Source organism: Heptranchias perlo, chromosome 10, assembly GCF_035084215.1.
Source record: "Heptranchias perlo isolate sHepPer1 chromosome 10, sHepPer1.hap1, whole genome shotgun sequence".
Taxonomy (NCBI): Eukaryota; Metazoa; Chordata; class Chondrichthyes; order Hexanchiformes; family Hexanchidae; genus Heptranchias; species Heptranchias perlo.
In genome coordinates this window covers 53,038,004-53,060,435 of record NC_090334.1, presented here as the reverse complement: position 1 = coordinate 53,060,435, position 22,432 = coordinate 53,038,004, and the positions used below count along the sequence as shown (strand labels likewise).

Here is a 22,432-nt window from a genome sequence, read left to right as displayed (position 1 = left end):
TATAAAGTGTGCCTATGGATAAGGACTGCAGCTGCCCTGGAATGTTACTCTTGCATAAGTCCCTGCCTTCTGGAGAGATGAAAGGAGAGAAAATTGTAAGAATGCAAATTTCTGTAATGTATAAAGGAATGAAGGCATTCATCTGCAGTGTACAGAAAAACACCAAAACTGCCAGAGCTAGAATGTCTACAGCTTCTTAATTGTGCTGGCCATAAATGAAGCCAAGATTGTGATCTCCACCCTGAATAACAATCAACCTTTGAATGAATTCACTTTTTATACATCTGCAATTATTTTATGACCTAAAGGGATACAGCTCCACTTTAGCAGCATAATACATTTTTGTATTAGGTGGCATAATACTTTTGTCCTTCTAAAACAGTATGTCATCCAATTTACTGCAAGCATTGACGCAGGACATCTGCAATTGAAGTCTTGCATCTGAAGGATGACAAATTATTGTAGGGTGTGGATGATGTCTGCAAGGTTTAAAAAAAATGCTGAAAATAGCCAAAAAATCATAGTGGCTAAAATTCTGCTCCTTTGTGCTGAGTACATACTGGACACAGGAAGAGGAAATCCAAGAATGCTAGGCCCAGATTTTCTGTGGGGCCTGTGCTGGCAGCATAGCTGCTTTGTTGCACAAACTTCAACTGTGTGTGTGTCTGTTGAAACCAGGAAATTCTGATGCATGTGCCATAACAACTTGGAGCAGACATACCAGTGCATAGCCACTGGAAACTGTTGAAGGTGAACTCCTTGGATTCGAGTTTGTTCTCCGTTTTGGCAGTTTATTTGATTTTCTTCCAAGAGTCTGTGAAATTGGTCGACTTATTTTTAATTTGGAGTGGAGCATGGATTTGGGGGCATTTATTTCTGAACTTTACTTCTCTATCCCAAACTACCCAGCCATCTTGCCTGACATAAGTAAGTTCACTCACATCAGGGGCATACCTTTTGGATATTCTGCTGGCTCTTCATGAAATAGAGGAAGAATTCTACCAGCAGGTACAGAGGCAAATACTTCTGAATCATAGGGAGGTGCGGCACATATTGATCTATTTCAGGCCATGTTTACAGGCCAAGACCATTTACTGAGAATGTCACAAGAGCTGTGTCTCAGGCGATAGAGGTTCACCAAGGAGGCAGTATAGATCTGGCCACTTGCTACAAAAAAGATTTCCAAACTATCTCCAGGACCAGTACTGCTTGGCTTATGTCAATAAAGATGACTAATCATAGAATCATACAGCATAGAAGGAGGCCTTTCGGCCCATCTTTGAAAGAGCTATCCAATTAGTCCTACTCCCCGGCTATTTCCCCATAGCCCTGCACATTTTTCCTTTTCAAGTGTAGATCCAATTCCCGTTTGAAAGTTACTATTGAATCTGCTTCCACCACCCTTTCAGGCAGTGCATTCCAGATCATTACAACTCGCTGCATTAAAAAGCATCTCCCCTTCCCTCTGGTTCTTTGGACAATTATCTTAAAATTTGTGTCCTCTGGTTACCAATCCTCCTGCCAGTGGAAACAGTTTCTCCTTATTTGCTCTATCAAAACCCTTCATCATTTTGAACACCTCTGTTACATCTTCCATTTTCTCTGCTCTAAGGAAAACAATTCCAGCTTTTCTAGTCCCTCCACTAATGCCTAAAATATTTATACTACTGGCTCCTTTCAAAGTACCACAGGGGATATTTGCCAAATAAATCAGTATGGAATGCAGCTGCTTGAGTGGAAAGTGTATGCAGGTTGCAGGTGTGCCATTGAAGACCACTGCAAAGATGTAAGTACATCTTAACACTTGCTTACTATAGCAAACTTCTTAAAGGTTTTGAATTTCTTCCTCATTTGGAAGACTCCCTTAATTGCTGAAACTGCATTGTCCTGCCCAGCCACCTCTTCTCAGTCAGCTGTTGTATACAAAAATGGCTTGCGGGCCTTCCTTAACATTACTTCTAGAGTTGTCTTCACATATCTTCCAAATCTTCTCTCTCCCCCTCCCCCCCCCTGCCCCGGCACCCCTGGGATATTGTTAAACTTTTGACTCATTTTCTTAAGACATTCAGCAATAGCACAACAGGAAGTGTTTTCCCCACAACAGGAAGTGCAAGTACTACTTTACGGTGCTGCTCTTGCACTTTTAAGGCTCTGCCCAGAAAATCTGGTTCCCCCATGACTCCTGGTCTCCCAGCGCATGTTGCAAATTAAGCTGGGAGTGCACCTGCCATATGTTAATGAGGGGATCCCAGAAGACACTTGAGGCCGCCTCTTTGCACCAGTGGCACAAATTGCTCTGCACCAGCCGTGCATTGGGAGCAGAATTTAAGTCCAGAATTTGAACCAATCAAAAAACACTTTGACTCTAACTACGCTGTATCTAAGTAAATCACTTTAAAACTTCTTTCCGGATCCTTTCAGGGGCCATGTTCCTTCCAATGGATGTTTTACAACTAAAATTTGTAATCCAAGATAAACTGCTCAAAAATTAAGTCACAAAGGACACAAATTCATCAAAGCATTTCCCTCTCTCCACGGGCCTGCTTCTCCCTCAGGCTGGAGATCACAACCTTGATTTTATGTACTATGAAATTCCTACACTGTTTCATCTGAGGCTTTCTCCATTCATTCTCCCTCATCTGCACATGCCCCTCACCTCCATCTGTGCTCTTCATGTATGCCCTGTCCACCTCACTTCTTTTCTCATGCTGCAAGGTCCTATGCCTGTTCTTCCTCTTTTCCCTCCACCTTCAAATCTTCCAACATCTACACTTTCACAGTGTCTCACCATTGTCGGTCATAAATCCTGCTCTTATTACTGCAGAATACATTTTTCTCCAATTATGTATTTCTATTTTGCAATGAAGCTTTGCATTTTTTCATACTGTTTCATTTCACTCTGGATGAAAGGAATGTTACACTTAATTTCATTTCAGTCCTTGCATCATGTCACACTTTTGTACCCTAATCCTCAGCAATTGCCGGTCCAATTTCACTCAGATCATTCCAACTCCAGTTCCTCTGAATTCCTCCCAGGCCACGTCACTCCGCCGCATAATTTCTGACTCACTGTGGACATTGCCATGGCCTGTGTGTGTGTTTTTCTTGTAGGATAAAACTTTTATTGTATTTATACAGTATAGTGGTAAAGGATCAAGTTGATTCAATTCTTATACATTTTTAGAGGGTGCAATATTTCCCAAAGCCACTTGAAATGGATTTTCCTTCTCTCTGAAGGTGTTTGACCACCATATTGAAAATCTCCTAAGTAAAAATTTGAGCAAACAAATTTGAGTTATTCAAGTTATTCATATTAATTGCACAATAATGCAGCACAATTTTTTTCTCTGCAACACATGACTATCAGAAAATGTATTGCATTCTCAATCAATTATTATTGATAGAGAATGCTACATTTCTCACTAAAATGCAAATATTATAAGTATTAATGTTGAAAATTAGCTGTACATATAATCAGGAAACAATAATACATAACATTTTATATGGTAGATTTCAATTTTACAGGAGATTCATTTCATACTCTCAGGAAAACAATAGGCTGAAATATCTTTTAATCTCCCATGTCTCTAGTGCTGGCAGATTTGGAGCCTGTTTCCTACCAGGCCTCTGTAAACAAAGCGATGTGAATTTGTATGCTTCAAGACCTGGACTTCGGCTGTGGAAATCAAATATACAAGGGGCTGTTCAGTCAACTCTCATTTTAAAAGACGTATTTGCTAGTGGAGTGAAGCCATTTGAACTGTTTCCTCGAGTGAGTTTGGCAACTGGAAGCAAAGGTGTCATTAAGCCAACTGAGAGAAACCTTGGGCTGTTGAAGTGCTTCCTACATGATGGATGGGTGCTGAGCTGGAATGAGACTAGTATTTATGTGATCGATGCAGTCAACCAGGTATGCAAAAGGCAAAGCTGGTATAATGTAGGCAGCTGCATTTCTGTAGTTTTGTAACATGAATGATAAGTTGCTTATTATTGTTTGATGTTCCTTGATCAATTCTCATTCTGTGTAGTTGAAAATATGTATTTTAAGGCAATATAATCCTTGGGTACTAATTGAGGACGATAAACATAATTCCAAGTCAAGATATTTAATGCAGCTTTTTGTTAGTGACTACACCATATAATGCAGGCTTTTCTTTGCAGTTCTAGAATGTAAGATAAGTAAACTAAACTCTTGTTTGTAATAGCTGTCTAGCATGTGTGACAAATAAATTTATCTGCAGTAGTATCCTTGTTATAGTATAAATTTCATTAAATAGTTCTATCTTCCTGGGAAAAGGGACACTGGTTGTTTGCAGAGGTGGTTCCTCTTTTCTGATGCTTTTCTAGAATTCTGACTTCTAAAACTTTTTTCATATTTTACTACTGGTCAACTATCAGCATATAGAAGCATACAAACACAGTTTGTGAAAGTACTGTAAAAATACAGATTCATTTCAACTAAGATCTCTTATACCTAGTGATTTTTATAAAGGTGTGTTCAAATGATTTATTTTGCTTTGGAAAACTAGTAGATAAATGAATAGACTTCCGAAACATGGCTAAAATTGTCTACTACTTCAACAACGTAAAGAAAAAAGCTAAAACTGTTCCATGTTGCATTTTTTAAAAAAAGCAGACCTGTCACCATGTTACTGTCAGCTGCAGATCTTCCTTCAGCTCTATTCTGTAGTACAGAATTTGACAGTGATGTATGGTCAAGTGAAGTTTTGATCATTAAATTGGAAATCTTGTGACATTACAGGTAAAGGATATAATTTATAATGCATTAAAAATCTTGTCTGCCCTTACCCAGTCAGCATTTTTCCATTATGAATTCCTATGTCCACATTTATAATGAAGAACTGCTTACATAAACTTATGACACTGTGATTACACCCTCCTGCCAATGTCAACACTAGGGTGGAATAATTAGTGTAACAAGTTTACAATGGTAGTTCCCATTATAAATGTAGACAGGAATTTTTAATGAAATATAAAAGTAAGGACAGAATGTATGACTTTAAAATGGGGACTCAATTACATCTGCAGTCCTGAATCCAATCATCCTCACCACCACCTTCTCTAGGGCAATTAGGGATGGGCAATAAATGCCGGCCTTGCCAGCGACGCCCGCATCCCATGAACGAATTTTAAAAAACCTTTAACCCCATTTCACCTGAAGACTACGCTTGGTCTGGACTCCCATGTGCAGAGCCAGAGGAGGTTGACTGACTAGTAACGTATTTAAGATCTTGCATATGTTGCACACTTTCTGTCCACATTAACCTTACTTCCTGTGTCACAATTTTATGTGAACACTCATAATGGTCAAACCCTTAGTAAACATTTTGTAATGGGACAACCTATTTGCTTGTAGTTGTAGGCATCCCATCACCAGGTGGTATCCAATATCTGCAAAAAGAAAAAACTTTCACCTGGTGCTTTTCTTGTCTTTGGATGCACAAAAGCACTTCACAGCCAATTAATTACTTTTGAACTGTATTAATTGTTATGTTGGCAGATGTGGCAAGCTGTGTGCACACAGCAAGGTTCTACAAACAGCAGAGATAAAATAACCAGTTAGGAACATAGGAATGGGAGTAGGCCATTCAGCCCCTCAAGCCTGTTCCAACATTCAATTAGATCATGGCTGACTTGTATTATAACTCCATCTACCCATCTTGGTTCCGTAACCCTTAATACTCTTGCCTAACAAAATCTATCAATCTCAGTTTTTAAATTTTCAACTGACCCAGCCTCAACAGCTTTTTGGGGGAGATAGTTCCAGATTTCCTCTACCCTTTGTGTGAAGAAGTGCTTCTTGACATCACCCCTGAATGGCCTAGCTCTAATTTTAAGGTTATGCCCCCTTGTTCTGGACTCTCCCACCAGAGGAAATAGTTTCTCTCTATCTACCTTATCAAATCTTTTAATCATCTTAAATACCTCAATTAGATCACCCCTTGATCTTCTATATTTAAGGGAATGCAAGCCTAGTCTATACAACCTGTTCTCATAATTTAATCCTTTTAGCCCAGGTATCATTCTGGTGAATCTGCGCTGCACCCCCTCCAAGGCCAATATATCCTTCCTGAGGTGCAGTGCCCAGAACTGAATGCAGTACTCCCAGGTGGGATCTACCAGAGCTCTGTACAGCTGTAACATAACTTCCACCCCTTTGAATTCCAGCCCTCTTGAGATAAAGGCCAACATTCTATTTGCCTTTTTAAATTATATTTTGTACCTGTCCACTAGCATTTAGCTTGGTGGTGTTGGTTGAGGGACACTGGGAGAGTTTTCCTGCTCCTCTTCGAGTGGTGTTATCAGATTTTGCCAAATATCTTTTTTCATAATGCATTCTTTATCTACTGCCACAAACCATTTAAATCAGCTGCCAGTAGAAAACAAAGCAAGCAGACTACGTTAGTGAGCAATTAGAAAATAAGCTAGCCCACTTTATTCCCAGTGTGTCATGTTAGCTGATCTTGGCATGGATGCCATTAGAAGTGCAACAATGGGCTTCAAGACATGAGTTAGGAAAAGAGAAATAGGCTAGAGTTGTATTACTGATTGCCATCTGAAGATCGCTGCTGGACGTTCACGTGTAGACATCAGGTGAAGTCTGGATAGAGCTTGGCCGTGAACCCATTCCCCACAGTTAAATATTCTACCAACTAGTGTCAAAGCTCATTCAAGAATGATGGCCACTTATGCACTATACCAAAGGATTGCTGGTGCTCAGAGAACCGTATCCTGACAAGGAGTGAATGCCTTCAGAAAAAGGGAGGAGGGGGAAAGTTGGTGAAGATGGGGGCTGGAAAGCTAGCAAATTAAAGCTGCTGTTGAAAAAGATACACGTGGTTTCTGTCTAAATGCTTAGGTTGAAGAAGTCATAAAGAAAGCTCTTGACTAAGATAGCAACCAAAAACATTAACGGGATAAAACAGCTCAACTCTCCAATTTAATAAAGCAGATTTGAAAACACAAATAAACAAATAAAAAAGCTAGTTATGACCTAAATGGACAATAACCAAATATCTTTTAAATTTGAGTACAAAGCTACATAGAAGAAAACAATGAAAGCTGAGGGGAAAAAAATACTTGTTTGCAAGAAAAAATATTTAACCTTTTTGATAAAGGGAAGAATATAGGTCTACCTGTATTAGAGAGCTAGCCTGACCACTGGGTGCAGTAGATCATACGTCTACTTTAGTTTGTTGAAAGAAGCACCATAAATTCAGCACATTCTTATAAATTTCAGACCATGTCAGCAGAATACTGAATAGTACACAGGACTTTAACCCTTAAAGTTAAGGACAGAGTGGAATGAATTCTTGAAACCACTAATAGTGCCTATTATAAAAACAATTAAAGGTGCTTGAGGCATCTCTAACTCTGAGTAGGGGATCGGGCGGGAAAGTGGAGTTGAGGTCTAAGATCAGCCATGATCTTATTGAATGGCGGAGCAGGCTCGAGGGGCAGTATGGCTTACTCGAGCTCCTATTTCTTATGTTGGGTCAGAAATGCCTAAACTCAAGGACTACCAAGTTGGAGCACTGCCCTCTCATCCTCAGGATCTAGGTTCAAATTCAATTCAGACTGACTGGAGTGAAAGTCTCCTTTTCTGTAATGGCTTTAAGGGTAGTAAGTGAAAATAATTTAGGAAGTTCCTACTGGGTGTGACAGCACAGTGCAAAATACTTATAATTTGGTACTAAGTTGTCATTGTCCCTCAGAGGAGGCAGGATGTAGAAAATGAAAATATCACACTGGTGCAAACTTGGAGCAGCTTTGTGATGAGCTGGTGCCCACTATAAACTGGATTCAAACTAAGACTTATTTCAGCTAGCAATCAGAGGAGACTTTTACTCCAGTGTGCTTGTTTTTGAAATGGGTTTAGACCATTTTAGTACATGGGCTTAAACCATCCCAGGACCAGGATAGCTTTCGGCCTTAATTGATGCAGTTGGTGGCCATTTGGGGGTTTCATTTTTAAATTGTATGGATTTGGGGCATATTTGGCCGAAAAATTCTAAAGGCAAAGAACTAACAGGGCCTTGTACTGTATTGTTCATTCAAAGCACCATATTTTAAAAGTTAGAATATTTACAAAGTTGACTACTATTGTAATCTAATGGTGATATTTTACAGAGCAGAGAATTAAGAAATATTCTATGATTTGTTTTTGAAAGATACTTAATTTTTGATACATTTCTAATGCTGAAGACAATGTTTAAGTTCTAATGTTTACAGATACTGTATGAAAATGTGTTTTTCAAGCTAAAATGTTTTGTCGTGCTCAAAGGGGTTAAGTTGATGAAAGACAAGTCAATCAAGTAACTATTTCACTTTAATGTTTAATATATGACATTTGCAGGCTCTGATTGGTGGACTAGAAGGATTCAGTGGTATTGTGTCTGTTTCCTGTACAGAAGATGAGATTTTCATGTTGACCAATGAACGTGATATTATTCGGATTTCCAGCAAGCCAGAAGGTTTGATGACCACAGGTAAGAATGGAAGCTTGATTTAAACATAATTTCAGGCTAAGTAGGGAAATCCGCCATGTGGCATGGTACCGAGTCATGCAGATCAGAATGATACCAAATTGGATGCCTGGTCTCCGTTTAGTTTGTTGACTGTTGGGAATTGAAATTGGCCTTGTTGTCTGTGGACGATCAAAGGGGGCGGGGGTGAAATCAAGCAAAATCCCTGCTTCTGACTGCAACCTAGTACCCCTTAATAGAGAATGTCTAGATGGCTGGTGAAAACAGTAACTGAATTCTACTGCTTTTGAGGCTCATGACATTCATTGTCTAGACCAATGCATGAAGAGTGGCCATGTGGTGAGTATGAGAGCGCTGATTTCCAAGGAATTGTACCCCAGCCTTCAGTAGAGAAGAGGATAAAACGGGGTGGAGGTGAAAAGAGAGGCCTAATTTCAGATTCCTTTTAATAGAGATGCATTGTGCTAAAACACATTTTGAAAACATTTTCTGGGGAGTGGGGGGTGAGAATGAGGTTGATAGTGCAGTCCAAAAATTGCTGAAGGTTTTTGTAACTTAAATCGTGAGTTTTCTTCTTTGATATAGCCATACATATATATAAAATCATATTCCTATTTGGCTGTGTTTCCTAAGTTCGTAAAGGTTTGCACATGATACCTGACATGTCAACAGGTTTTTTTCCTCCGATGATTATTTACTGTGATAATCAAAGATCATTTTGATTTTCACATTAAAAGGACTGTGTTTGGCATATAAAAATTAGAATTGGACTTTTTATAAGCCACATAATCAGTGACTGTGAGAAAAACCTTTCTGAGGAAAATTTGTAAATGTCCCTACTTTTATTTCGTCTTGATATTCTGGGACTCTTATCTGCCATTTCCAAATGACGCAAGAGAGAAACATTTGACGTGATTTTTCCAGATAGGTTATTGGCGCCTTGAAGAATGACCCCAAATAACTTGCAATTAATATGGCCTGGGCGCAACCCAGAAGTTCGACCTGAAAATGTGCCCATTTTGCTGATGTCAAGTATCCTCCCAATCTCATTAGAATACACCTGAATTTAAAATGAGCATAATTCAGTGTAAACAATCGGGGCCCAAGGAAACGCTGAACCCACACCTGTATATTTTTTCTTTTGAGTCTTAAAGTTTAAGTTTCAACTCATTTAACCATCATTTTTAAGAACCTGCAATTGGGGAAGCTTTTCAACTTTTAATGTCACTTATACCAAAAAATGCATTAAAAGAAACAAAGTTCAGAGCAGGCCTCAATGAAGATAATTTTTTTTTAAAACGCTCAAAAATGACAATTAAAATACTAGAAAAAAGACTTGCTCCCTGCTGTGCCTGAAAATTTGGTTGCAACATTGAAAGACCCCCTGAACAACTGCAATTGAGGGATACTCACATTTGAGTCGGGGACGTGGCCAGTTCTATGGGCGGCGATTCATTCCGACGGAGGGTTTGACGGGCAGACGTAAAAGATCAAGGAGACTTGGGCATATTGTAGTTACACGCGTGACTCACTTATGCACAAAATTCCACTATCTTTTAAGCTAAGTAATTTGTTTGCGCCCAGATTACGGGTGTATCTGGGCATAAACTGCGGAGGAAACGCCAAGCCTATGTGTCTGATAGATCATCAATGTAAGATACTGGGGGTGATTTTAAACCCCAAAAACGGGTGGGTTGGGGGCGGGTGGGAGTTGAAAATAGTTTTTTTTGGGTTGCAACCGCAAAGTTTTCGGACTTTGCATTCTCAGTGGGAAGCCTGTACTTTTACGCTCCGACATTAAACCCGGAAATAAAGCCGGGTTGCGGTTGCGACCCAAAAAACAACTATTTATAACTCCCACCCGCCCCCAACCCACCCGTTTTTGCAGTTTAAAATTGCTCCCTCTGTCAGTCTTGCCCCTGCATCATTAGCATCTTTGGGTATTTAAGGGATGTTGGAATCTATCGTGGGGTTGACTGTCTTCTCCAGATATGTTAGACATATCTTTTGATTCAGACATACTGGGAAACTATAGCCAAGAGGATTAACACACTTCATTGTTTACTTGGGTACCCTTTGAACATTCTACTAGATTCTGGGATGAGCTTTTTCTTAATCTCCTGTCCTACACTCTGATGTGGAGTATTTTGGTGATGTGGTATCTATTGAACCTATTGTCATTTGTAATCAATCTGGATTCACGTGTTGCAGAAAGTAGCCCAATCAGGAGATTCTTTTATTCTCAAGACTAGATAAATTTCTGAAGAGCTGGCTCCTTTTTTCTGGACAACAGCACTTTAATGCAAGACTTCCTTTGCTAGGTCCAATCCATTAAGCTTTCCGAAAGACTGGTTCTGTGCACTGCAAGAGTGAGCATCAAGTAGCCTGTGCCTCACTTCCTCCAATTTTGGGGGTGCTTTTCCGACACCCATCCTACACATAGTCAGAAAATTCTATTATCTGCATTCTATTACAGCACTTAGAAAAATAATTGTTATGTTTTATTTATTCTTTATCTCCTTTAGACTTCATGTTGCTACACTATTAGATTGACAGCAGTGGTTTAACTAAGGTGATGGTTGTAATTGTATTATTAGAATAGTTTAAATGGTACCTTATGACATCAAAGTGCCACTGAAGTACATTAACACCAGGAAAATATCCCCAAAAGCAATTGAATAAATAACCTGTTGATGTTTTTGGTGGTATTGGTTCAGGGAGGAATGTTGGCCAGGCCACTGGGAAAACTTTCTAATTTCTCATAGTGCCAGAACAGGAAGGTGGGACCTCTGTTTAACCCCTCGTGTCTATGTTTCTGTTTAACTTCTGTGTTTCATTAACTCATTACTATTATGACTTGTACAACCATTTTGCATTGCTATTTTTCTGTATATTGTTTAAAATATTAAAGTAAAGAAAGGAATTTTTTTTATTGCACCACTAGACTTTTTTGTATATATTGCACATTTGGTTTTATCGATATTTTCAAATATAAGTGTATATGAAAATCTCTTCAAAATCTGGTTCTTAAAACATTTTCTCACATAACATGCACCAATGTTTGGGCCTATTTTTCAATATATGGAAAAACAATGCAGTAATTGTGTCTACATAGTAAAAATGGGAGCCAATTTGAGTTTGATGTTTACAGCTCAGTGATGGGAAGAGGAATGAAAGTCCTAGTGCCTATTTTTTCCTGTTAGCTGATTGGCCCATTTCCAATGGTAGCGTATTTGCAGTAGGTGTAGTGTTGCAAGATAAGTGTGTGCATGCAGTAAGTGATAGGTTGAAATTGATAGTCCGTGAAGCTGTTGCATTGGACTATTTCCAAATTAATTTTAATTGAAAGCAAATCATATGGCTTATGTAACTATCAAACAGTTGGTTTTTAATGTGTATGCATTTTTAATTTAATTTATCATTGATTAATACTGTTTACTTCTCCCAAAATATGTTCTTGAAGTCAGATTGGAAAGATATTATCACATAATTTAAACTTTTCTCACTTCTGCTTTGTTGACTGAACTAATTTTTTTTACCTTTGCTTGATCTCTCTTTCTGTGCTGACCATTCTCACACCACTAATACTCTTGTTTCATTACCAATTTGATGCTGAATTTACATCTTCAGTTTTTTTTAAAATGCTGATTGTGGGCTCCTCTGATGAATCAGCGAGTAATTGAGCCATATGGATCAGAACAGTCCCTGATTTGATCGTGTTCTATGCTGCATTAGCTGATCTCTGCCCCTGGATCTGCGGAGAATTATCCAGGGTTCCTATTCTAATCACTGCAGCAATCCCAGCAGTGAATGAACGTGTATGGACATTGGGTGAGGACAGGATCCGGTTTGGCTGCGTTAGCCTACTTACGGTCACCATGGATGCTTACACATCCATGGAACTGTGTCCAATGAGGAGTCAATGTCTTTGGGGAGAAAGGGGGAAAAAAAATTAAAGAACACTTTTTGAAATACTGTTTGTGGAGACTGTCCTGAGTAGCAGATTTTTTCCCCTTTTTTTTGGTGCAGTTTCTAAATCTGATGTAAATTTAATACAGATATAATTACATTTTCAGGTGTAAATTCACAATTAAACTCCCTGCTGACAGCCACCTCCAGTGAATCAATTCAACAAACAATAATCTCAACAGATTTGAAAGAGGTGCAAAGTGAAAATAAAACTTCAGGAACTGGTACTTTTGAAGTGCAACATCCATGGACTTCAGAACCTGAACAATTGCAAAGTTTGACTACAAAATATGATGCTGAAAGACACACCTGGGACGAGACAAGAGAAGGAAGATATTCACTAACCAGTGAGCCAAGGAGCAGAAGCAGTTCTATAAACAGTGGTATTAGTGTTTTTAGCAACATAACAACTCCAGAACATCAGGTAGGAGCACTTTCCTCATCTGTGGCATTAACAAAGATTCCAGACTCTTCAGGAAGGTTCAGCACAATAAACATGGAAGAATTCAACCAACAACTTGTCGTTGTTTCCTTAAAAAAGAAGAAGAAACGAAAGAAAGGTATTTTTCAAGTGACCTTTGCCTTTATTAATTTCAATAAAGTTAACATCGGGACGTTTCCTTTAAATGTACAAACCACCATTGAGATACAGGACTACAATGACTACCTCTGAAAACCTGAAGTGATTATATTGGTGTTTGGTGACAGTCATTCAAGTTAAACTTTAAGAGAAAGTCTGAGAGGCATATAAGTTTTTGGGGTAGACAAGAAGCTGTTGCACTCTCTTTTAGCCTAATTCTTGGAGTAGTATTTCTGCAGTAAACTTGTTCAGGTGGTTTTGCTATTTACTCTTCATGTGACCCAAATTCTCATAACTTCTAAAAGTAGAAAATTTTGATGTGATAAATAAGGGAAAACTATTTCCACTGGTTGGTAAGTCAGTAACTAGAGGGCATACATTTACAGTCACAAAGAGCAGAGAGAGGTTAGAAGAATTTTTTTTTTACTCAGGGTTGTGATTGCTCTACCAGAAACAATTATGGAAGCATAATCCATAATGGATGCAGTGGACCAAATGTGTTGTAAAATTCTACGGTTCTGTTCTAAATGTACATGGCCCCTTTATAATGGTAATACCATAGCACAACTATATATTGTAGTTAAATGTGATATTAAATTGTCTGTTGATCATAGAATAGAATCATAGAAAGTTACGGCACAGAAGGAGGCCATTCGGTCCATCATGTCCATGCCGGCCGAAAAAGAGCTATCCAGCTTTATCCTACTTTCCAGCACTTGATCCGTGGCGCTGTAGGTTACGGCACTTCAAGTGCACATCCAAGTACTTTTTAAATGAGTTGAGGATTTCTGCCTCTACCACCCTTTGAGGCAGTGAGTTCCAGACCTCAGTCACCCTCTGGGTGAAAAAAAATCTCCTCAGCTCCCCTCTAATCCTTCTACCAAATACTTTAAATCTATGGAATGATATGGTATGAACTGATTTCCTGTTTCCTGGATAAAGTTTCTTATGTTTTTCAATAATTGCCTGTAATCTCTGTTGTACAGCAAGTTCTGCATCAGAAGGCAGTCTCATAAAACATGAAATTGACTGTTCCAATGGGTCCCAAAGTTCAGAGCCAGCACATTTGAGTGACTTTGCTATTGATGGCTCCATAACCACAACTTGTGATTTGTCTGATCAAATGAGTTTATTGAGCAGCAGCCTGGATCGCTTGACCACCGATTCTCCTGAAAGAGAGAGCCAGATTAGTACAGACTGGAATAATATTTTGCAGGAAGAGAAGAATTACAACCTTTTTGGCTCCATGCAGCCTCCTGAATCTGTACCTACATTACAGGATGATCCTCTCCCCTTAGACTGTTTACCTGAATCTTTGAGGAATACAAATACAGTGAATGAAATGATATATTCCTCCAATCTGAGTTTAGCCGAATGTTTAGATCCTGTATCTTCTGTCAAATTAGAAATTTTAGACAGTTACTGCAGTGAAAATGAAGATTGCAGAGGCATGGTTTCGCTGTTGAATTGTTCTGAACCAGTAGCTAGCCTGCAAGAAAATTTAGATGGCACTATGCTTGATGTAGCCTGCAACAGTGAGCCTTTTGAATTAAGATCTCAAAATCCAGAAAATGTTGTGTTGGCTGGTAACCTTAATTTGCAAGAATCTTTAAGTGAAAGCTCAGAGTCTTACTTGGATGAGCGACATGCACTACTGATGAGAATTCTTTCGCCAGATAGAGATCAGAACAAACAAGAAACAAAAGCATTTTCCCAACTATATGTTTCATACAATGAACCGCATTCATTAGACCCAACTGAAACTGAACAAACATTTGAGACCGTTGGCTGTAATGACAGTGGCGCCACTGGAAAAAAGTGTGTCCAAGAACACCATTTATCATCCAGTGATGATGAAGATATTTATGCTCATGGAGCACCTCATTCGTTATCTGAGGCCAACATGACCGAACTCCATCACAGTTGCAATGCTAAAGAATCGCTAGGTGCAGTTTTTCAAGATTTGAATAATTCTGTTCAAGATGAAATAGAAATTTTAAAATCTGATCAGGTGAAGCAAAAACTAATTTTGTTTTTTTTAAGCTAGCAGCTACTGTTAAGTTTAATTTCTTAACTTGCTTTTTTATATGTACTGTTTTTCAGTTATTCATCTGCTCTTTAATGTAACTTTTTGTTAATAAACAATAATAGATGAATAGTAGTGAAGTACAAGATAATTGATAGAGAGCTCTGATGTCAATAACAGCATAGCTTGAACTGCTTTGGATGTCCGAATTCTGTGACTCTATTACTGACTTAAATATGAAACCTGCAGAATCCTGAGTTATTGAATTTGGCACAAATTTTTGGAAATGAGGATTTAGCTAATGGAACTTCTCTTGAAATCCATGCAAAAAACAGGCTATTGAAATTCATTGACTTGTTTGTTTATCTTGTGTTGATAGTTTGCTGAGAGCTGGATGGGTTACTCTGGCCCTGGGTATAGCATCCTCAGCCTGGTAGTCTCCGAAAAGCATATCTGGTGTTTAGATTACAAGGGTGGGCTGTACTGTAGCCCTTTTCTTGGTACAAGCCTGCGGTGGCAGAAGTTTGAAGATGGTGTCCAGCAGGTGGCAGTATCGCCATCAGGTCAGTGAAGATGCGGTGTTGTCATTCTGATGTGTTCTGAATTACTGCCAGTAATTATACAGCTAAAATTCTTAAATGTTCATTAAATTCCAGTCTTCAATTTGTGCAGCTTTCTCATTGTAAATTTTTACTTCTAATAGAATATAAATGATGTACAAATAAAACTTAAAACGTGCGTTGCAGAATGTAAAGAGGAATAACACATAGTAATTATGCGATAAACACAGTTTCTGTATACACTGTTCTTGTGCCTTATTTGCAAAACAATTGTTCAAATTGGAGCTTTTAAAACCTGTTCTTGTTTTGATTTTTAACAACCTTGGAATTATTTTAACTTTCCAATACACAGGTGTGTTGTTGTGGAAGATTGAACAAAAATCAAGCAAAGCATTTGCCTGTGGTAAAGTGACAATGAAGGGAAAGAGACATTGGTATGAGGCATTACCACATGCTGCATATGTTGCTTTAAGTGATGACACTGCATGGATCATCCAAACCAATGGAGAACTCTATCTGCAAACAGGTATTTCAGGAATACACTTATTATTCCAATAATATGCTTGCAGCAGAAAGTGTTCTCGTGAGTGGGCACAATTAATATTATAAAGTTTATTGCACAAATTGACAAAAGTTTGGTGTATTTTAAAAGAAAAGAAAGACTTGCATTTATATAGTGCCTTTAATAACCTCAGGAGGTCCCAAAGTGCTTTACAGCCAGTACTTTTGAAATGTAGTCACTGTTGTAATGTGGGAAAATTAAAAAGATAATGCTTGTAAAATGAAGTGAAACTTTGACTTTTTTTTTAAAATGAACATTTACCAGGTCTGTAGTATTTCTATAGAGCAGGGCAGTGGAACTAATTGGATTACTCTTTCAAAGAGCCAGCACAGGCACAATTGGTTGAATGGCTTCCTCATTCTGTGCTGTATGATTCCATAGAGGTCCAGTATACATCATATTTTACCTAGCATCTGCATTTCCTTTGGTGATGAGTGCTAAAATGATTTCAGACTAGACTAAAGATTGTAGGAAAAGCTTGAGCCTGTCAAAAATTAGATCAGGGCCATCCATACAAATTTACTACAAGTACAAAATACTGCAGAAAAAAAGGGAAAATTAATTGTCACAAGTTGTAAGAATTATAAAAACTTATTTTGAGTTAAAAATGTTCAAAAAATCCTCAAATTAATTAGAACCAGCTATTGATTTGGGACAAACTATTCCTTTGCCCATTGCATTTTTTCTCTCTGCTCTCTGAAGAAGATGCTGTTGGAGTATACTTTCACAGATGCCAGTCATGACCAGTTCCAAACCCAAGTGAGCCGAGATGAGTGTCAGCAGGCTTTTGGGAGCATCACCTAATATCCCTATACATGCACTTTTGGACAGTAATCTGGATCAGGAATCCTGGCTACTTTGTTTTCCTCTCCCTATCTAAGGGGTGTTGAAGCAAATTGTAGTGTCTGGCTGACTACAGTTAACTATGCACCATAGATACACATTTAAATTCCTACTTCACATTTGCCTTCGCTCTTCCTCCTCCTTTCTCTGGGTGAATTTTAGCTAATCATATAGAAAATCACAAGGTATATATGGGGGAACATATGATGTTGAAATGTAGTATTTTTGCGCTCTCTTTGTAATGTTATCTTCAGGTTAAGACCAAGTTCACATCAAGAAATCACCAAATATTAGGCACATTCCAGTTTGTAAGGAGTAAGGGTTCACTTACAGGAGTGATCTTCGGCATTGAACTTTAAAAAAACTCAAAATGGAATGTCTTCTAAATTCTCCATCTCCAAGAGGTTTGTGTTGTGTGGCTGCACAGCAAGTTTTTCTCATGTTCATAAATTGCACATAAATTGAAGATTTTAAAAAAATCTTAAAGCTTTGCAAACTACACACAGCTTTAATGTGTTCATTCACTTTTTAATAAACAGGTAGATGTACTTGTATTTGTAAGTGATATCATTCAATGTAATAATTCTGCAGATTTATGTACTTCAGTTGCAATTTTAGATAATGGCTTGGCACATAACTGTTTCCAACTTTGCTACTTTTCTACTTGATTTTCCGTCTATCAAATATGCAATACAGACCTATTACAATCCATTCTTAAAGATTATCAATCTGTGAGCTTGACTACCTTGTACCTGGTAAACTATATTAAAACATGATGCTGCATATGAATGTAAAACTCCATTTTTGAAAAATTGGTCCACATTGTGAAAGACTTCAGAACCATTCACATAAGCCACAGCCTATCCCATTCGCATGTATATTTTAAAGATTTGCATCTTCCCGTTTGCATCGTACTTGTTTCCTGTGTCATTGTCAATCATGCCTAAGTGTTACTTTGAAGCTGTAAGGCGTGTGTGTATATGTGTATATGTACACTTTAAGTCCTCCTGAAGGTGGGTGGGGCTGTGCACCAAATCACTTTCCCTCCCCATTCTTCAACCCCACATCATGGCCCTGAAAGCCAGCCTGTATCCTGGCTTGATACCACTGCAACCCCCCCTCCCTCAGCTTAGCCGTATCCTATCCCACCTCTCAGCAAAAATGAGAAAACAAGACAAGGTACAGAAGAGAGAGATTATAGGTTAGAAAATAAGACTACTTTGACTCACTATGAATAGCATCATGGGAAATCCAGTACTTTGATTTTTATAAATTTTGTCAGACTCCATCTATGGCAAAATTGACTTTAAAAAATGTAAATATTTGGATGCAGTACCTGTAATGCCTGTTGGTTGTGTTGTGATGGGGATTTTCAATGTTAAATGTCACATAATAGCTAGTGTACAATATATGGAGAGTTAATAGTCAAAAAAAACTGGTTGAGGCTGCATATGGTTGCAGGCTCTGGTTACCAAATGCCAAACTTTCTGAGCCTCTATTGTGTTAGCCACCATCCGTGTTGGTGGAGGTAAGTAAGAGCATTTACAAAGAAAGTAAACTTTAAAAAAAAAAAAAAAATTTTGTGCCTTATAACTCTCCAGACTTTCTCCTCAACATCCTCACTGACGTTCTTTGTGATATCCTAACTCCAGGCCCCTGTGGCATATGCTCCTCTAGAGCCCTCTCTCGACAGCTGCGGACTGAATCTACTGCTCCTGCTGATGCCCCTTGCAGCCAATGATGAAAAACAGCCCTCCACACCCTTCCCCACCCACTACCTCAGATATAGGCAGCCCCAATCAGCTACGCATCCACTAGTTTTGATTCTCTGGCAGTTTCCTACCGCCCCCTCCCCCTTCGATTGCTGTATTCTCTTAGCCCTCTTTTCCCCATGGGCTTTAAATTCTGCCCCCTCCACAATTGCTGTCTACATTTTACGGCCTTTTATTTTCTTCACCCTCTTTTCCCCCCCCCCCCCCCCCCCACCAACTACAAGGATGAATTTTTCTGCGCCCCACACCCTCCGCTCGATGGTAGCATCTTCTTTCCACACAGCCATAAAAGCAGACCTTCCCCTGCCCATTGACGTGATTCTGCGTGACTGGCCCAGACGCAGGGTGCAATCCCATCCTCCTGCAGTGAGCTGTAATATGGCCTTGGTGTGAACAGACCCCCCCCCCCCCCATGAGCAATTAGTCCTTTGAACTCCCCACGCCACTAGACCTTGGTTGCCCTTACTGAGGATCTTTCAGTTCTACGGTATCCCCTCCCCACTAAGCAGCATTTTGCTTCCCCTCTGACCCTCTCCCTCCCCCTGTCCCCAGTCTAATTATCTCCGTTTGACCAGGACAATAGTGGACCACCCAGGTTAGGTATCTGATCACCATGACTTCCACAGAGCAATGACTTATTTCCATTCTTTCATCGCCAGACATGCATCTTGTAGCCAACTTGACTAAAGAGCCCTGCTTGCGTTTCCACCAAGGAGCATAGTCACTAGTTGGCCAGTGGTCAAACTTCACTCAAATAGCCATTAATGAGCCTCGAAGGTTAATTTAGGCTATTTGGCTGTGGAGAGCATCACAGCCAAGGCTACTTCTGACCTCCAAGTATGCATGATTTCCAGGAGGGGTCACAGGAGCGCCTTTAGGGAAAAGGAACTTGGCTTTCTTTCCCCACCTTCCCCCATTTTAGCCATGGGGAACTGTGGCTAATTGTAGTGTTCCAATTGCTGTCTTAGGAACTCCAAACAGAGTGGGATTGAACCTCTGACCTTCTGGTCTGTGTGGCAGTGTAATACTAAGCCATACAGTCCAGTGAGCTTAATGGGAGACTCTGATTTGACCTGCCCTTTCACAAGTATTTAAGATAAAAGCAATGTGTGTCATCATGTTACTATTTAAAACTGGATGAAGGGAACATGTTGATCGTAGTATCAACTTGCCCTTTACGAGAATGACAGGAGGCTGTTAGCAGCTGGTAATACTAAGATACAAACTGTTAAAGCAGTATTATGTTTTCCAGGAAAACAGTGACTGGACATATATTTGAATGTGAAATATATGCACTAACATTTAGTAAAGGTGTTGCGAAAGTTTTGAACAGGAATACTGGGTAATACGGCTAGAGGAATAAAATATAAAAGTCAAGATATAATGGCGAATCTATATAAAATCTTAGTATGGCTGCAATTAGAGTACGGTGTGCAATTTTGGGCTCCACACCATAGGAAAGATGTTGAGGCAATAGTGAAGGTACAGCGCAGATTCTCTATAATACTGTCTGGTATAAGGAAATACAAATACGAAGAAAGGATTGAAAAATTGTGGCTGTTTTCATTTGGAATAGAGGTGTTTAAAATGATGAAGGAATAGGACAGGGTAAACTGTTTCCAGAGCCCGAGGAGTCTAGAGTAAGGGGACATAGATATAAAATCAAATGTAAGAGATTGGCGGCACAGAGCAGGCAAAATTTTTTTTTTACACGAGGGTTGAGACTGTGGAATGCACTACCAAACTTGGTGGTTGAGGCATAAATAGGTGGTTGAAGGAAAAAGAGATATTGGTGTTAACATTGGATAGCCTGGTAATGAAGGATAGAATACTAAAGCCTGGTCTTTAGTTATTTCCAAGCCTTTATTCAGAGATTCCCTTATATACACACACCACACCCCAGCTAAGCTCTCCTACAAAAGGGATACAAGAGAGTCCCCAATTGAGGCAGGAACCCTCACAACATTCAAGAAGCATTTGGATGAGCACTTGAAATGCCATAGCATACAAGGCTACGGACCAAATGCTGGAATATGGGATTAGAGTAGACAGGGCTGATGGCCGGCGCGGACACGATGGGCCGTGCTGTATGACTCTATGACTCTATGACTCTATGATATCCACCACCTGAATACAATTAACACTCATTGATATACATCATACAATTAACAGAGGGAGGGTGTGAACATGGGATTAGGACAACTGCTAATATGGAGAATAAACACCAAAATGGTCTGGTTGGGCGGAACGGCCTGTTTCTGTGTTGTAATTTCTATGTAATTCTGTACATACAGAAAATGCATATTGTGCGAAGTGCTACTCTGTATAGTACTTCAGTCAGCGAATTGTATTTTTATTTTGGAAAGAGTGGTCTGATTTATTTTAGGCATTTGAACCTTATCTATAAGTTCTCTTCTCTTCCCATTTACAATTTGTAGTTTATGTATTTGAGCAAGAAATAATGTAGTTCAAGTCTTTCTCAAAGGCCAGGCCATTTTCATTGCATACCATGAGAATGTTAGTTGGAATTATGATGCCTTTTCTTCACTAGTACAGATGTAGAGAATAATACCTAGTCACAGGAATGATGAAAAGTGCAATAAAATAAATTGAATTGAATCTTTGTCTCAGAGGTTGACATATGTTGGGTTGGAGTACAAGATTGGATTTACTGGCTGTAGAGTGAGATGGTAACATGTAAAAGTTTGTTCTCTGAAAATTCTGGCAGATAATTGGAGCATGGATAATGAAGATGTAATTTTTTAAATAAAAGAATGTTATATTTTAGAAATATTCTTGCTGTGTAATCTGGTGGCTTCACTGAGCATGGTAAAGACAGCTAATGTAGGTGAATGGATAATGAAACTGACTGTGATATAAGATGTCGTGTATGACATCAGAGGTTGGGAAAGACAGAGATTGAACCTGTAATGGAGTGCAGTGCTAACGGAGTGAGGACATTCAAATGGGAATTTGATGTGTGGGGGAAGGAGGTGCTAAGTGATTTAAACCAAAGCACTATAGACTAAGACTGGGCGGAGCATAAAGGGAGCCACACGAGGAATCAAAACAAGGCAAGGAGGAGCGCAGAGGGTAAGTCAGTAAGTGCTTAGTTCGTTGGTTGGTGGTCTTTAGTGGTTGGTTAGTGTTATAGTGTTAGATAAACAGTAAAGTGCCTTAAAGCTAAACAAAGTTTAATTAACTGTTAGCTTACATGGCAGGACAGCTGGGCCCACTGCATGCACATCCTGTGCCATGTGGGAACTCCAGAACACTTTGTGTGTCCTGGAGAACCACATGTGCAGGAAGAGCCGCCAACTGCTCAAGCTCAGGGTTTCTGAGTTTATGGGGTGGCTGGCGTCACTACAGTGCATATGGGAAGCTGAGAGTTTCGTGGCTGGCATATTTCAGGAGGTGGTCACCTCGCAGCTACAGAGAGTTCAGGCGGAGAGGGAGTGGGCGTCCACCGGACAGACTAGGAGGAACAGGCAGGCAGTGCAGGAGTCCCCTGGGAGTGTGGCACTCACAAACCGGTATTCAGTGTTGAATACCAGAGAAGGTATTGACACCTCAGGGGAGTGCAGTCAGGAGCAAATCCATGACACCGTGGGAG

The 22,432-nt window shown here is 39.4% G+C and overlaps 1 protein-coding gene and 1 long non-coding RNA gene across 2 annotated transcripts in view; one reads left to right on the top strand and one right to left on the bottom strand.

The window, feature by feature from the left end:
- tecpr2 (tectonin beta-propeller repeat containing 2) overlaps positions 1–22,432 on the top strand; it is a 96,533-nt gene that overhangs the window by 18,675 nt on the left and 55,426 nt on the right. The window contains exons 6-11 of the mRNA XM_067991777.1: positions 3,592–3,910; positions 8,378–8,510; positions 12,584–13,036; positions 14,043–15,067; positions 15,462–15,645; positions 15,995–16,168. Of these exons, the coding sequence (XP_067847878.1) occupies positions 3,592–3,910; positions 8,378–8,510; positions 12,584–13,036; positions 14,043–15,067; positions 15,462–15,645; positions 15,995–16,168 (2,288 nt within the window). The remainder of the gene's footprint in view (positions 1–3,591; positions 3,911–8,377; positions 8,511–12,583; positions 13,037–14,042; positions 15,068–15,461; positions 15,646–15,994; positions 16,169–22,432) is intronic.
- The window catches only part of LOC137326560 (uncharacterized), a 68,567-nt gene continuing 59,174 nt past the window's right edge, over positions 13,040–22,432 (bottom strand). The window contains exon 2 of the long non-coding RNA XR_010964222.1: positions 13,040–14,225. This is a non-coding gene — a long non-coding RNA (uncharacterized lncRNA). The remainder of the gene's footprint in view (positions 14,226–22,432) is intronic.